At 40.8% G+C, this 17,704-nt stretch overlaps 1 protein-coding gene across 1 annotated transcript in view; it reads left to right on the top strand.

Annotated features, from left to right (window-relative positions):
- ARNT2 (aryl hydrocarbon receptor nuclear translocator 2) overlaps window positions 1–17,704 on the top strand; it is a 77,831-nt gene that overhangs the window by 51,874 nt on the left and 8,253 nt on the right. Inside the window, exons 11-15 of the mRNA XM_009644054.2 lie at window positions 1,898–2,049; window positions 9,350–9,422; window positions 9,580–9,703; window positions 13,885–13,984; window positions 16,641–16,779. Coding sequence (XP_009642349.1) covers window positions 1,898–2,049; window positions 9,350–9,422; window positions 9,580–9,703; window positions 13,885–13,984; window positions 16,641–16,779 — 588 coding nt within the window. The remainder of the gene's footprint in view (window positions 1–1,897; window positions 2,050–9,349; window positions 9,423–9,579; window positions 9,704–13,884; window positions 13,985–16,640; window positions 16,780–17,704) is intronic.

The following is a 17,704-nucleotide window of genomic DNA, read 5'->3' as shown; positions in this document are numbered from 1 at the left end:
TTGATTCAGACCTCCGGACAATAGATCATGACAGCTTGTTTTATTATTGTTAGTTTGGCCTTAGAAATCTTTTCATTAAAAAGGTAACTGTGATTTCCAATAAACTCCCTATTTTTCTAAAGCCCTCTGAAAACTTGACATTTCTAATTTGCCGACAGGATCAGAACCAGGTTGGTGCATAACAGAGGAGGGAGGGAGGGAGGGTTTTGCAGTTTTTGGTCGATTGCCAGTATCCATCTCAAAGCTTTTACTTCCTTTAGAAGATAAATTCATTCATCAGGGTGGGAAAATCAGGCCAGAATAAGATAGCCTCAAGGCCAAGATCAACAAATAGAGTTTAGTATCAAAGGATCCAGTATATAGCTATTTGATATCCAGTAGGATGCTATTCAGATTGGACACTTTTACATAAGCTCTGTGTTTTTTACCCTGGGTGTGGTAGTAGAAAATTGCTGATAAAAGAATGTTGCTCACTGAACTCAAACTACAAAAGCATTTAAAAAAACCCACAACCAAACAAAATGTATTTACCTCAGTATTATTTTGAACTTTCCTGGGCATTGCTAAAGCTTTTTGTGTCTTCTATTTGCATTCTTTCTATTTAATCCTGTATCCAATTGATCAATTTGAAATGCAGACCTTTGGAAAAAACAGGGTTGGAGCATTTTTCCTAATCTGATTGCATGTCGATAAAGACAAGGGTAAATACAGGGTGTTCTACTTTTTGAGAATACAGGCTGCAGATGGCTAATAAAACATAAATTCCAGTGGATAAGGATTAAGAATCCTCCACATGATTTGGCATTTATTTGCAGTAGACCTTCACTTTCCTTCCCTGAAGCACCCCTGAGATAGCTTGGTGGAAAAGCAATAAAACATAAACAGATAGCCCAGGTAAGTGCCAGCTGAATGACTTGAAACTGTATCAGTTTTCTTCTGATTTTAACCGAGATTGTTAGATAACACATAAAATGCAGTTACAGTGCCAGCATGCAAGTTTTGTTTTGAGCATACTTCTTTAGTTGGCTGCTTCTTACTTCCCGCTTGATGCCCAGCTATTGACTTGGCCAAAACTTCAGCTACTGAAGACAGAATTTGAACTGAGTACTGCCAGACATTGGAATTCTTAGTCTCAAACCAACAGGCTGTCCAAGCAAAGAATTTGCTCTCTGTTTCCTTTAATACTATTAAAATGGACAGTGGCTTACTGGCGTTCTCTCCATTCAAAGGCTGGCTCGCTCTTTCTTGTTTTGAAAGGCGGAGGTAAGTGTTTCCCGTTAGCACGTTGCCATCGTAGATGGTCCTATAATGTGTTTGGGGAAAAAAACCCCAACCAACCATGTACGGTTTTTAAAAAAAGCCATCTTTTTAAGTATTATCCTAAATTTTGATGCTGTTATGTGATCTGGTATATCACGTACATGACTTGTATAGGTAGGTATCCAAGCAGATAAGCAGATAGTCAACCTCAAAATGTTTTTTCTTGTGGGCTTTCGTTTCAGCTGCAATGTTTGGTTTATAGTCTATATCTAAACATTTAAAAGATCCTCTGTTTGGTTTCTGTCAGTCTCTCAATAAGTGTTCCAAATTAAAACCTTCTTAAAGCTTCCCTGTTGGGATGACAGCACAACCTGTTGGTTGTCCTGAATCTGTATTCTTCTTCTATGCAGGCTGGAAAATGGCATTTTATACAACAAAGCGTGAGGGTTTCTTTCTGAAGGAAATAGCTGCAAACATGAGTCAGATTTTGCTTATTCTCTTCAAATTAAGGTTCTCCCTGTTGTGTCCAGAGCTCCCTGTAATTCCAGTTTAAAACACACCGGTTACTGCTGTTTACTATTTATTTGTACAGCAGGTAGCAATCTCCTTTTATTAACCTTTCCAAATGGTTTTACAGGTTGTGAAACTGAAAGGTCAAGTCCTGTCTGTGATGTATCGTTTTCGTACCAAAAACCGGGAATGGATGCTGATCAGGACCAGCAGCTTCACATTTCAGAATCCTTACTCTGATGAGATCGAATACATCATCTGCACCAACACTAATGTAAAGTATGTGCCTTTCCAGATGCTTGTGTACGTGGTTTTGAAAGAATTTAAGCATTGCTTTTTGCTGTAGCCTGTTTCTAGCTACGTTTGTTTCTCTATAACAGTACAGCCTGTAACAGGGTTTTTCTGCATCATGAGATCTTACAGCGTAGCTGTTTCTCTGTGTCGTTATCTTGTGATGCTTCCAGGACCTGGCTGCACTGGGGGAGAGACGTCACTTATCTGTTATGTCATTAGACAAGCCCATTGATATCAGTCCAGGCTGCCTTAAACTAGCACAGAGCTTCCAGCAGCAGACCAGCTGTCCTGATATTGGAGGAAGGTTATCCGGATTCCTAAGCCAAAGAGAAAATTGCATGATCGTGTTCATTTTGATCATACCATTCCGTAGCCCTGGGCATCTTCTTCTTGAGCTGTATCGATGCTTACAGCCTATGAAAGCTGGAAAAGTTATTTCCCAGTAGGCTTGAGTGGGAAGGGTTCCTGATACTCAGTTAAGATCTGGTGGAATATCCCCAAGTATGGGAACAGATCCAACCCCTTATCTTAAGAGGGAAATTAAGTCATCATGTCTTTGCATTAATATTTTCAAAAATCTGTCATTGGACTTCTTAGGAGGAGGTCACCCTAGGAGTATAGTGGAGCTTCGTCACTGTGCAACTGAGCAGAGGTGCTTTTGGAGCCTCTGAGTTCTGAGCCAGTAACTGCAGAAGCTAATCTGGCCTTGATAAAGCCATTGCTATATAGTGTGGGGTTTTTTAATAAATATTTCTGCTTTCCAATATAAACTTAATTTATTTCTAAAACAAAATGTGCTTCTGGTCTGACCAAAGATTTTTTTTTTTTTGCCAAGTTTTTAGCTCAGAGGAAATGATTGCTTTTAAGATCTCAACCTGTTAGACTGTATAATAAAAATGCTGAATGAGCAGTCTACTAGTGGAGATGCATGCTGAGAGCTCCACTTGCAAAACGAAACCCCCGGGGCTTTGGTATTTGAACTTAGAAAGCTATTAAGTGTGTCTGGGTGTTCCTTGACTTGCTCCTTTGGACATGACACATACCTGGACTAGTCGGGCTGTGCTTTCACTCACTAGAATCCAAGCATCACAATTGTTTTGCTCAGTTTTCTCTGCATACCCAAAAAGTCGGGCTTAAACAACTTAGTAGTTAAGCTCATTGATGACAAATGTGTCTTGAAATCAGGCAGCTAAATATCTCCCTGTCTTCCCTGTGCATCAACATAGATATTTCCATATTTCTGCTGTCCCATATTTCTTTTTCAAATAATTTGTATATGCAAAAACAGGCCTGCAAAATAAAAAGCAACTTCTGAAATCTGTCCCAGGCTGGCTTTGAATGTGCTTTGTTCCCAAGAGTCCACAGATCAAAAAGTGGGGGTGTAGACTTAGGTCGTGTTGACTCTGGGAATGTTTTTTTCCAGGCCTCCACTATACTGTTCTGCTTGGCATTGCAGCGCTTACTGTGATGAATAGGACTGTGCCAGCTTCTGGCTCTTGTATCTCTCTTGCTAGGTTTGAATAACAACCCAGAAATGTTGACCTAATATGGCAGTTGCCTGCTGCTACTTTGACAGAGGATGTTCCTGCTTTCCTGTCATGTAGAAAATGTTCTAAGCTTATGGCAAGACACAACCCATTATATGTCTGCTTTTGAAAAGTAGAAAGAATGCATTATTCAAACTATTTTCTGTTTTCTCCCCCTTTTCTCTCCCACTTCTCAGACAGCTTTCCAAAGAGGACTTGCTGTAACGTACTGCTTTTCCTGCCTGTTTCTGGATTATTTGTATTTTTTTTGCACATTTGGGGTCACGTTTTGACTTCTGATTTCCTAGATGCCGTGCAGAGTTGTACGTCATGGTAACTGTTGGTTTCCGCCTCCTCCTCCTCCTGCTGGGGCTAGATGTTTGGCACTGACCCCAGTGCATGTGGCCATCTTTACGTGTCGGTGGATGTATCAGATGCTGTGGGTCCAGCAAAGTGCTTCACATGGAGAGCAAGCAGTGATGCCTTCCACTGCACCCTTGTAGGCAGTTCTGCACACAGACAAATTTTCAGTGTCTCTCACTGCGATAACCTAGCCAGCTCCATAAAATACAGGTTTGCGGCAATTAAAAATTCATCATGAAATTGTGAAGACAATGTAGCCAAAAGTTCTAGGTTTAAATTAGTTTTTAACTTAGGATAGTTTAAAGCCACAGTACGTACATCTGTGTGTCTGTCTGTTAACAGAACAGCTCTTATTTTGCTTTGGTCAGTGAACAGCATTTTCCCAGAAGACTGTAGAGGGCAGTGGTGGTCCCAGTTGTGGAAGGATTAATTGATTTTTATTTTTTTTTTTGGTGTTGGTGGTTTGGTTTTTTCTGGGTTTTATCTTTTTTTTTTTTTTTTTTTTTTTTTTTTTTTTTTTTTTTTAAGATACTCCTTTGGAACTTCAAACAGTCGATTCTCCAAACTTGCTTTTGGTATGGAAGGATAACGAAACATTAGGCTCAAATGTTCACTTAGTTCCTTGCAAAAAAAGAAAAGAAAACTTCTCTCGGTTTCACTTCGGTGTAGTCATCCAAGAGAAACTTCCTGGAGAAATGAAGCGTTTAGCATTTGTGCTGGGTTCGGCTAAAAAGAAGAGTTCCCCTGTTTGACCTCATCTTCCCGTGTAGTTGGGACTCTGATTTCCAAAAAGAAATAATTATCGTGATCAACGTTTGTTTAACATACGCGTAGAGCAGCATTTGAATAAAATAATCTGTAATGGTGATAGAGAAAATGACATTAAAATCTTTGTATACATGGAAGATAGATATTTTTCTGACCTTTATGGAAAATTTGATGTTTCTTTTTTGTAAGCCCCCAAATCCTATGTTGCACTGTGTGCATTTATGAATCCTGTAGTTGTCCTGTGTCTCGAGATTCTTGTCTCGGAGGGAGCTGGCACAGGTCGCTGCTGCAGGCAGCCTCTCAGATGAATCAGCCCACGCTTGTGGGAGAGATGCTTTCTGTTTCGGATTCTCATGGGCCAAAATACTAAAGAGATCAACTATTCTGATAAAATTCCACTCTATGGGAGTGGGGCTTTCTCATGATCCCGGTGCCATCTGTGGGCTATCTGATCCCTCCCAGCCAGCGTAGGACAGAACCTTTCACAGGGGTGACTTTGAAACTGTAGGCTAAAAGAGGGAGATTTTGAGAGTTTCTGGATTTTACAAGGGCAGCCCCGAGGCTTTTATTTTGTCCAAAGCAGACACGGGAAGCACATGTGCCTGTATTACGTAAAAATAGCTTGGTGGGGATACAGTAGTAGTGTTTCTCTCTCATCATAGAGACCATTGATTTTAAAGTTCAAATCCTCTTTTGGTTACTCTGATGCCTGGAAAAGGAACAGGTGACTTCAGTGTTTATAGAGAGAGATTAATTTGGCTGAAATCCTCTCCAATGTCAAAGAAACTTTCAGAGAATCTTCCCTTTTCCTCCAAATACATTTACTGAAGTAGATTTGAATGAACTATCAAAACCTTCAGATTTGCTGAACCATTCCTTGTTCAAGCCAAGGGCTTTCCCAATTTCATACCAAACCTGTGGGTGAGCCAGGGGTTCTGCAGTACTGTCTGATTCCTCTGTTGACCCAGATAACACCTTACTTTCTATGCTGGGTATCCTGTAGAGCCAGGAAATTTCTCATTTAGTCCTTGAAGCTGTGAAACAGAAATTGAAACCAAGGATAGTTTGGGTTTTGCCCAAACTGTTAATGAGCTTTTGTTCTGTATCATCTTTACGAAAACGATCTAGCAATTGGGTGACTGAAGGGACCTGCGTGTGTTGATTGTTCCATGAAAAGGGCTGGTTAGAAGGCAAGGGCTGAAGCAACCATGACAGCAGGGCTCAGCTCTCCCTGGTCGGCTGGTCCTCGAATGGCTGCAGTTTCTTTCAGGTTTCAAGCATCATTTGAACTAATTATCCAGTAGCAGCAAACAAAGGCAGAAGATGCTAACCTGGCTTTACATCTCAGTCTTAATTGAGTGCAGCATAGCTTGCACAGAGTTCAGTGAAGATACACCTAAGTGTTTGGGTTTTATAGGAAACAGATTTGGGAGGTTGTTCCCAAAGTTCAGTGCTGTTAACACACTGTGGTATTTGTATTGTACTGCAGTTTAACGAGTATTAGAGATGAAAGATAGAGAAGGGTGAAGGAGCACTAAGTTAGAAGTGCCTACAAAACAAATAACTAGTAAGAATGCTGTTTTGTTTGGCTCATTTGTATGTATATGGCTGAATCAAGAAAACATACTTTATACGGAACAGAAGAGACCTAATGTGCTGTTTATTGACACACGCACCAAGTCGTTGTAATAAAAACAAATGAAACAGTGTAATTAGCTTTCACGTTAACAACAGGATTTAATGGGTGTTTATTGTCCACAGGGTGGTATTTAGAAAAACTTCCCCATAGATTTGCCATGATTAAATTACCTCCTATAGTTCTGTTGGAAAAGTATGCACTTCATGCTTGCAAACAAAGAATTTCTTTGCATTCCAGAGGTAATTTTTAGGAATTTTCTGTTGGCTAAAATAATGTAGAAAATCCATGGCTCTCTAATGACCTGGAGGACTAACTTTTTTTGCATGTTACTCATAGCACAAAAGTGATTCTGTGTATTATGTGTTCTTACACCATTAGGCTAGCAAGGCTTTTGGCCATCGACTCTGATCTTCGGTTTGTTGCAGGTCACAGATTTTTGTCCAATTTGACATGGAGCCTAGTAACTGGTGTCTGAGCAAAATGTCTTCTGGAAAAACATCAAGGGATGGAAAAATCTGTTACTTAACTTCAGTAGCTTGTTTGAGTGGTCCCTCACGTTTCCATCAGCTTGTGCCTAATTTGTCATTTGACTTTGTCTGCAAATTTGTGTCTCAGTCCCTTGACATTTGAATCTATCTAATTCAAAATTTAAAAGAAGATTTGGATAAAAATCTAAAATTCAAGCCTGTGGCCACATATTTTCCAGAGTTTCAAATCCATGATCTTGCCTGTCACATTATAGTGTCTCTCTGAGGGAAAATCTACGAGGTGTGTAATTCCTGTCTGCGAGGTGATTTTTCCTTCGGAAAGAGGCCAGAAGCATACAGTAACTGTGACCACTGTCAAGTACTATTTGCAAGTGTTGGGCTTACTTTCTTGCCAGTCCAACTCTACTCTTACCCTAATCTCTGAGCTTTAGCATAATTTGGGGGTGTTTATATCATCTTTGCTAACTGAGCAGAGAGCCTCACAGAGATAGTACTCTACCTGCGCATCCTCAGGCCAGAAGTAATCTTGCAAATTGTGACCAAGTGACAGAAAGCAACTGTTAACGGAAGGTGCAGAACATTTAGATAATATTTTAGCTGCTGAGGCTTTTTGTCATTACGCAGGCAGTCTTCCTTGGGATGCTGCAATGCCAGCAAGCTCCCAGCTTCACCCTAGAGACTGGTTCAGTGCCCTTCATGGTATCGGCCCATGCCAGAGCAAGGGACTCTGCCTTCTCCGTGGCAGCGATGCTTCTTCAGACAAGGGCCATGGTGGAACTTTTGCTTTGTACAGGGAAATATCAAGTTGTTGTGCCTGCGTATCAGCTGGCCTGTTGGCTGCGAGCTGCTTTCAACATGAAGTTGTGACGTGAAGGTGATGCTGTGGCCTTACTGTTCAGGGATGGTGCTTGATGAGGCTACAGCCTGGGCACAGCTCAAACCCAGCACTGTGCTGGCAGGATGTGGCTCTCGCACTCTGCTGTCCCAGCTCGGTGTTGGGACAAAGCTGGGTTTGTCCACCTGCAAACAATCACACAAACTTACGCTCAGACGGGTGAGGTTCCTAATCACCCAACGTGGAGATGGTATAAGTCCAAACAAGAAAGCATAAGCTCACATTTGAATGGTAAAATTCTGGTCTTAATGCATCAGTAACACTTTTGTCTTTCATTTCAAAAGGATTGGGTTTTATTTCCGATAAACTGTACTGCACAGTGGCTTTTTGTGTGGAAGTTGTTTTGTTACAGTAACTTCAACATTTCCAATAGCAACGATCAATATAACTGTCTTTTTTTTTTTTTTTTTTTTTTTTTAAATTAGGAGCTTTGAATTTATGTCCTTTCAGAATTAAAAGAAACAAGCGAAGAAACGGATGCAGAAGATCAGTGTGATAGTTATGTTACAACTGTATAAAAGATCTGTACCTTTTTATAAATAGGCAATAATTGCACATGTAGAATGTGAATGTGCCTGGTTTGCCACCACTGGCATGCTGTCCTCCAGGTCACCTGTCAGTTAATTCTCATGACTTCCGATGATTGTGTCTGTTGATGCTGGCTAATTGTTGTCATTAAGTAACAGTGCCTGATAATAAACACAAATCCAATGTATTTCAGGGATCTGCAGTTTTCAACACTGAAGTTCTTCATTCCAGTGTATGGCCCCTAACGTTTATGAGCTCCAGCAGTTTCTTTTGAAGCATTTTTCTATTGCTGCTGCACATTTAATTTTTCCTGAATTCATATAATTGGATTAAGGCTATTACTTCCAGTGATTTTTATCTCATTTAAATAAAGGATATTTTTTGTTCAGTTCTGAAAGCAGAATTGTGTTTTCTGTAGCATTTGTTGACACAAATAGATTTTGTGTAATGTCTTGATTTTATATAGTAGCACAAGCAATTTATTTCTGGACATTCACTTTCTTAAAAGCTTTCAAAAATTGAATATAATCTAGACTTGCATCCTGAGGAGAGTAGAACCAAAGCATGTTAAATAGGTTTTATTACAAAGAAGGATTTATATGCAGCTCTTTCTAGCTCGACAGGTTGTTCCATTTGGTCTGACATGCCTCAGACAGAGCTTTAATCACTTTTTCTTATTGACTGGCATAATTCTGCATTAATGTTACTGGACATTTCCTATTTACTTCAGTAGGATCAGTGAAGGGGTCTGATATATTCATCATTAACATGAGGAAGATGTTCTTGGTGATGTTAGTGGTGAATTCTTAAACCCTTTATAAGGAGGTTGTATTCCATCCTCCATTACTTACCCACCTACGTTTCTGTGCTATTACAGCAAAACTCATGTGCCCTGTTACATTCCTGTGGTGAAGCTTTCTCAGTGAGAAAGCTTTAAAAACAGATGAATCTCACAGGAGAGGATTTACTAAATTATCTGAGAAGACATTTCACTCTAAGTATAAAATAGGAGACCATGGCTGTTCCTTTTTGTATCTTCACCTTTTTTTGTAACAAAGTCATTTTGTCTCCTTTGCAGACAGCTTCAGCAGCAGCAAGCAGAACTTGAAGTACATCAAAGAGATGGGCTGTCATCCTATGACTTATCTCAGGTGACATTTCTCAAGTTTTTATTTTTGTGCCTCTGATCTTTTAAAATGTAAAGCAATGGCAGATTTCAGCAAAATTAAAAATGCATTGTGACTGTCCCTGAATTCCTTTTCATCAGATGTGATGGAGGGAATTACCTTCCTCTGCGTATCTCAACAGGTGCCTGTTCCAAGTATACCAGCTAATGTTCATGAGGGTGGAAAGTCTGTGGAAAAGCCTGATGCTATCTTCTCCCAAGAGAGAGATCCTAGATTTGCTGAGATGTTTGCTGGAATAACTGCTTGTAAGTGAACGTCTCTGATGTTTTAATTTTTAATACTATGTTAAGCTTGGTTAAGTGATGTGGAGCACAGCTTCAAGAGAATGAAGGGAAACTACAATGTGGCAGAGAAATTTCCAAGCGTTGTCAGTCTTCAGGACATTTCCTAGAATTTGCCTTTAGTTGTTATTTCCCCTAAAGATGATGAGTAAATTCAAGGAGGGAAGGACAGATTTTGTGTCACCAGGCTACCTATTTTCAATTCTCTTTTCATTTCACAGGGCACCTTAAGCAGTGTTTGTAGATACTAAACATACTGAGCAGAACTTGCCATTTCTAAGTATGTATTTTCTTTCTTAAACAGCAGATTTGAGTTCATCTCTCTAAATAAGCATGGATTAATAAAGTTACCATGTAGTATTAAGATAGGCCTGCATTTTTTTATCAAATCACCAGCTTTTGCATTGATGGTTTCAGAGGCATATGCTGCCCTGAAGAGTAATAATGTGTTTGTTTTCTGGTCAGCTGAGGCATCTTTACCTGTCACATTACCTGTCGGTGAGTCCTTGCTCTTTTTCCCCACAACTTTTGAACTTGTTGGCAAGTTCTTACGAGTGATAGGAGTCTCAGAAATAGCATGTTCTTCTATATTTCATTAAAATTATGGTGAGGACAGAGTTCTTACTGACTACCCTCACTGAAGGATTTCCCAGCCCTGTTTTAAGAGGTAGTAGCCAACTCCTCAGTTGGACAGCTGTAGCTGACTCAAAGTAGCCCCAATCTATGCTGTCTGTTGCCTGAACAGACAGAAGTCATTGGGAAGACTAGCAGCTGAAGGGGTCGTCCGAAATATATCTGTAGGAAACCAGGGTCATTAATTCCACTGCTCATGGAAGAACTCATTAATTGTTTATTGTTCTTAACTGTCCTCACTGAAAAAGAGAAGTTTTTACATTTGTTTTAAATAAATCAACATGCAAGTGTCACGCAGTGCATGAAGGAAACGACCCACAGGGTTTGACTCCAGGGGTGTTGGGAGATGACCTCACTGCATTGGTTTCTTATGTCTGGTTTGGCCTTTTCAAATGGAGAAGGCACTGTTACTGCAGGATAGACTTGATATTCTGTCCTCCCGTTGCTAGGACTTGTCTGTTATTCCTGTTCATCCTTGTCTGTCTACTCTAACAGTGAAGTCAACAGCTGAGGCCATGAAAGGGGTCCATTAGAAGGTAGCAAGACTCCAACCCTAAACACGAGAATATGTTTTTCCAAGCAAGAACATCTTGCTTTTTGGCTGCCTTATTGGCTCTTTTTCAGGCAGCTCTCAACTGTTTGTGGGGAGGGGTTAGGGTTAAGGGTCTAGCAAGCTGTGAGGTAGCTGGGAGGTTATGTTCTTGGAAATGCCATTTCTCTTTTCATTCTTATCAATTTACAGGCTATGCTTTTTTTGGGACATTTACCCTGTCTGAATTTCTCATGGGAGCTGTGATCAAGGTCTTCTCTGAATGATAAAAAGAGGTGGTTCACAGTTAGAGATGAGATATGCTGTCCAAAACCAATATTGACAAGCCTGCGTGCTGCCTGCAAGACATTTGCATTATGTTGATACCCGATCTCATTCTCTGCTACATTCTGTAGAAATACAGGTTTGACATAAGGAGATTGTTGCCATAATTGCATGCAGTGGCCACACGTAATTAAAAAAAGAAGTGGGGAGAGGAAGCCTGGCTTCACCAATTCATGCAAGTGCCTTGAAGCACAGGATGATGCGGTTCTTACAGAGATCTTTGTTCTACAGGCAGAAACACTGGTCCTGATGGGAGAAGGTCCTATCAGTGACCAGCACAGTGATGGGGTGTATAGAGAAACACATCTAAGGATGCAGGTAAAACACCAAAATAGGTTTTTGGTGCTGTAGCAAAGGTGAGAGCAGAGAAGTAGTGCATAAAGTCCTGAGTGGGAATACAGCTGGGAGAGATGTGGGCCAGATTCAGAGGCTAAAGAACATTGGATGTAACTCAGGAAAGACATTTTAAAGCTGGTTTAGCTACTTGTGATTAGTGTAGCTGTTCCCTTGGCCTCATCCTGTGGCACAGACCCTGGTAGCTGCCATGGCAACTCTGCTCCATTTGAGGAATTCCAGTTCATTTAGGGCACTTTCAATTTTGCTGGTGAGTTGTTCTCAAATATCTAAAGTACCCGCAGGATTTTGGCTCAGTGTCTTCCAACCCTGAGAGTTTGGTATTCCTGTAAAGGGCGGCCTTAGAAAATGGGGCATCTCATGCAAGAAAGGCATGACTGCAAAAAAAACCCAAATCATCTATCCTTCTTCTCAGAGATATCCCAACCCATTCTCAATTCTTCCTACTACATACGCAACCTTCTATAGACCTTGTCCCCATTTCTCCGTGTTTTTTTTTAATATGGGAGCGTAGGTTTGCATCCCAGACTTGGTGTCTGTGCTGGGAAATACGTAGCCAGTGAGAAAATTCTACAAATTTCTGTATTACAGAGGAAATTACAAAGCAATGACAGCTTGCATCAGTGGCATACATGCTCCTTCTCCAAGGCTCCTGTGAGGTAATTTGAGGTGACTTTTTCTTCCTTGGGAAGGCGACCTTAGATTCTTGTTAGGAACATAAAGTAAGAAGAACTCAGGTAACAGAGAAGAGCCGGTGTGTGTTGGAGGCCTTTGGTGAGCCACATTCAGAAGGTCTCTAAAAACTAGGTGAAAACTAAAAAATACTTCCATTGCTTGTGAGTTGAGTGGGCCTTTTGTCCAGGAGAGCATCTTGTGAAACAAGTGGGAATCTGAAAAGAGCAAAGGGGAAAACAAGGAGGCAGACTTCATTTCTAGGCCTGTCAGAGGTGCATAGCAACAAATGGTTGCCAAGCTATCAGCAAGTTGCGGGGTGTTTTGCGCTTGGAGATAGTAAGGGAAGATGGGGAAAGTGAATAAAGGGTGGTGGAGCAGACCTTTAAGTTATTTTAAGAAAAGTAGTAGTAGTAGTAGCGAGGTTTCTCTGGGCTTTGGAATAATCAAGTGCCAGCAAATTAAATTAAGGGACCAAATGGCACTGTTCACCCAATCTCATTTCATTCAATTAGAGATTGATCTCCAGTTGCCACATTAAGAGTAGACTATAAAAGTTAATGGCATCTCCATGTGTGTGTTATTCACTACGCTAGTCTGTCTTACACCCCACTGGGATGCTTGCATCCTATTTCATGGCTCCCTCAAGCCACATATAGGACAGCAAAATCCATAAGAGACCAGTGGTTTGCCTTGCTACAGCTCAGGTGCTCAAGTCTTGCAGACACTCGGAAGCAAAGTGCCTCCAACTACCTGTGAGATTGAAATGCAGGCAGGGGCTGCAGGATCACCCAGGTTTGCAGGTGGCCACCCTGAGATCTGCAGGCATGCCACCAGCCTGCCTGGGAGAGTCGGGTACCCGCCTCCGGGTGTCCCGGAGGGAAGCAGACTGTCAGCTGGTTAGGAGAGGGGCTCTTTGTCACCATTCCTTGGGGCATTTAACCCAGCAGGGTGTGGGCCCTCAGCTGATACCTCAGTGCAAACAGGCTGCAATAACAGTGGTGGCCCTGGAGGGCTTCTGGTGCCAGAAGCATGCCCCCACCTGAGGCCACCCCCAGGTAGCTCCAAAGGTACAGGTGCATCAGACCTTCTTCAGACCAGGCTTGTTCTGTGTGGCATTCCTCCATTCCCCCAGGCAGACTCTCCCATCTTTCTTCCAGAAAAGCTTTGTTCCCCTTTCCAGTCCTGTAGCTGGGACCCATGCACCCATCACTCCCACCTCGGCTGGAGCTGCTCTCTTGTCCCCCGTTCCCCCTCCTGCCCGCATGGCCGGGAGCAGCTTCCAGTGGGCACAGAGAAGGTCTGGGCTGCATGGCTGGAGGGCACATGCCAGTGTTATGTTCCATGCAAACAACAGCATTAATGAGGTCCATCCTGCGAAGAGGGTACAAAGTAGACACAAACCAGCTGTGCCTCTCGTTTCATACCAAATTGTCATATAGCCCTTTTGTGTCAATCTTGATGTGTTCCACAGAGCTTCTTCATAAAGCTTTAAGAAGGAAAGAAAAATCCCTGCTGCATATATACATTGCAATTCTCATTAAATAATTTTGCCTTCATTTTCTCATCCCCTAAACTTTTCTCTTCCTGTGATTTTGTTTTTCTTTTGTAGCAGATAAAAAAATGATGGCTTCGGCATCCACAGCAGGAAACCAGCAGCTTTACTCACAGGGAAGCCCATTTCAGCCAGGACATTCGGGAAAGACTTTCAGGTACTGTAGTCCAGATCCTGAACGTATCAGCTCCTGTCTGATAGTGGGGGACTGTTCCCCTTCAATCTAGTGGAAGCAAAACCTACCTAAGATGCAAGGCTTTCTTTACCTAAATGAACTTTGCTTTGTGTACACTTCACTCCTGTGTGATGTCTCAGTCCTTAGGCTAGGCTGACAAGCAGAGATGATTTGGATGTCTCTGTTAAAAATAGTGGCTGGTAAGTAGATACTTGTTGCTGTGATGATGTAACTGGAAAAAAGCTAAGAAGCAGCAACATGAAGGGAAATAAATCTGAGAGGTGATGGGGCAGGCTCAGAGATCTGAGAAACGTTCAATGGAGCTAGGAAGGTGCAAAGATTTGTTTTGCACTTACAGCAGTACTTCTGCAGGCTGCCTTGAAGGGCATCAGTGTTTACACCTTATTAAAGGGAACAAAGGGATGCTTCATCCATAGTCCCTGGTGAGGGCTGGGGCACAGGCATGAATAGTTTTCTAAGACAGCTTCCAAATACACATAAGGTGGTGATTTGGCATTTTCCAAGGCATTTTTGAGTTAATCAAAGTGCGTGTCATTGCCTACTAGCTGGCAATACAGATTTGGCTACTCTGAAGCTGAAGAGTTTGCCTTAACTTCCAGTCACTTTTTGCGAGCGTGGCAACTGTGATTCTATTTACCGTAGTGCCTTTCGTATCACTGCAGCTATTTTATTTTTATTTTTATTTCGTATTCTAGGACTGTCATACTGGAGTTTCATTCTCCTGTTTTAGACCAACCAAGGTTGTGAAAGTAAAGGAACAGCCATTCAGAGGCTGTCAGTTCCAGGAATTAGAAGACATCTGCAAATGATAATTTTATTTAAACCAATGTGTTCTTAAAGTTATAATTGCTAATAATCTCAGTGGGGAGAAATAAAATCCCCATGCGTGTGTTTTGTCAAATTAAAAGCAAGAGTAACTTGGGGGGTGGGTGGGGATATGACAGTAAATCAAAATGTCTCTTAATTGGATATTGTATATTACTGGATGGATGACTTAACCATCTTGGGGTTTGGCATGTTTTGTTCGTTTCCTTTGTTAATTCCTGATGTTGAACTATAGCTTTTTTCTTACTGCTGTTGTGTTACATCAAGTAATGACACATCTGCCGGCATTTCCACCCTCAATGAACTGTGCTCCTTGAGTGCTCTCCAGGCTGGTCTGTTCAGTGACTGAGCTTGGGCAGCCTTTGGGCACTGTTTTGCAGACTCCTGGTTTGAAAGTACGTATTGCAGATACAGTCCAAGCCCCATAGACGATGGGACTTGCCAGTCTGGCTGGGAAGGTGTTGGCAGTAGGTCCAGCCCTCCCCAGCAGCTGTTGTGTGCTTCCAAGTTCAGCCAGATTCAGATGGACTTTCTGGGACACATTGCCCTCTTTGGAGACTCAGTAGTAGTAAAAAATAAAAATAAAATTAAAAAAAAACCAGAAAACAAACTCTACAAAGAATTTCTAAACACACACTTTGCTTTTAGGCAGCTTAAGAAAGACAATAACAACTCCCATATTCACATGCCTGCCACGTTTTGCTTACCACGCTGGGAGGGATTTTGTCAGCCTTCTCAGAGGATTCAGATTCCTGCTTCCTCTCTGCTCAGCCTTGTTTACTTCTTTTCCCAATCCACTCTCTTCTTTCTCTGTAAGATTGTGAAAAGAGACAATAGGGGAGGGATTGGAGAAAAGAGCAAGCTGTTTCAATTGACGCACAAAGGCATTTTTATATGTTATGTCTTCATTTATATTCATTTATATGTTTACATATGACATGTAAAATAATAAATACATATTTTATATGTAAAAATATATAAAAGCACATTCAGAATATGTGGTTATATAGATTCAGTTGTTCAAGACTTCTGTGAGAATAAAATCGTAAAGTGGAGCAGTCCTTTTTAAAATTTTCCTTCTAATTAGGAGTTTCTGGGAAATTTCTCTGTAGTGAAATTCAGTAATTAGGAAACAGCTAACATATAAACAAGTTCTTTTGGAAATACTTTTTAATTCCAAAGCTATTATGTTAATTTAAGTTTCTGTCTTGATTATTTTTTTGCCTGGGTATATAACTGCATGCTCTTCTTTAGCATCAGTTGGTGAAAAAAGGAATTAAAAGCTCAAATTTTTAATACATAACACACACTTCCTAATTTCCCAGGCAGGAAATAAATAAAGAAGTACTTATAAGTATCATCTTTTTGTGCATCTTCATTTAGGATGACATTTAAGCAAATGCTTAAATACTGTTGACTTGAAGCACAAATTTAAAATTAAGTAGCTGCTTGAATACTCTCTGCAAGCAGGTTTTTTTTAATGCATTAAATATTAAACTAGTATGGAGCTAAACTTTTTATGCGCCGTGTGTTAGTCTGATTTTATTCTTGCAAGACCTTTCAAAGAGATTATAGAAGTCTAATTCAAAATCATATTGCCTTCTGTATCTATTTGAACTGACATTTTAGAATGTCAATATGTTTCATAGTTTTGTGATGCTTTTAAGTAATTTTTAATTAAGACAGATTGAACAATTAGTTTTAATGGGATTACCAGAATTTCCCTATCTGGAATACTATTTGTGCATCGAGAATATATCCTACAAATGAGGCACTGTTTCTGTTCCTGTAGTTCGTCCGTGGTACATGTGCCTGGTGTGAACGACATCCAGTCTTCTTCATCAACAAGCCAGAATCTGACACAGATATCTCGCCAGCTAAATCAGAGTCAGGTTGCCTGGACAGGAAATCGCCCACCGTTTCCAGGACAGGTATTGATTAAAGGTGTTTTATTTTCATGGTCGTTAAAGATTTGCAATCTCTGTGCTTTTTACAAAAGAATTAGTAAACCCCATTTATTACATGATTAAATATGTACATTGGCATTATCATTTGTGGTTGGAGAGAAATTGGTTCCCCCACTTCTGTTCCTTGGCAAGGTATAATAATTTGAGACAGCTGCCCTATACGTAACTGCATTTAGTTTGATATAATGTTCGTAATAGTGGAAGTCGTTACTCTGACATAAATCCCAGTGGAAGGTCTCGGTCCTCCACTTATTTTTTTTTATATGTGCACTGAGTGAAGGAAAAGAGGACAGCTGTTATGCTTTCGTGTTAAACCTGCAAATTAAATCTTTATTGAACCAAGGCCTTGCACCCAACAGTGTTACCCCACAGTTAACAGAGTTATTAGAAAGGGGCACATACAAATCCAGACATAAATTCAGAGCAGAGGCTACTTAGCCTGTTGCCCCTCCGTTAGCACTGCCCCGTGTAGCTCGCACTGGGTCATGTGCTGGAGGAAACAGCCCATCCCTCCATCAGATGCCCTGTGTTTGGCAGCATTAGCCCAGAAATCGCCTCTTGTTCTGCGTAACCATAAAAAAGCTGCTCTGAAACTCTATTAAAGACAAATAATATGAAATAGTCATGTGTGATCTATCATTAATGCTGCTCTTAATCACCCTTGACTTTCCATTGTTTGGTAGGCTAGAATGGCATCTTGGGGCAAGCACTAAATATTTTTTCAGTAACTGAATTGTTTCCACATTAATCACTGATTCTTCCCAGCCCTCAGTGTGCCATGGTTATTCTGTCACACCTGTTTAATGAAATCCAGTTGTAACATTAACTTTTTTTTTAAATTACATGGAGGATGCTAAAAATGACTAAAAAAAAATTACTCATCCCTCTT

This window comes from Egretta garzetta, unplaced genomic scaffold (genome assembly GCF_000687185.1).
Source record: "Egretta garzetta isolate BGI_Z169 unplaced genomic scaffold, ASM68718v1 scaffold287, whole genome shotgun sequence".
In the NCBI taxonomy this organism is placed as follows: Eukaryota; Metazoa; Chordata; class Aves; order Pelecaniformes; family Ardeidae; genus Egretta; species Egretta garzetta.
Note: the sequence above shows the minus strand (reverse complement) of the source record. Positions and strands in the feature narration are given on the sequence as shown.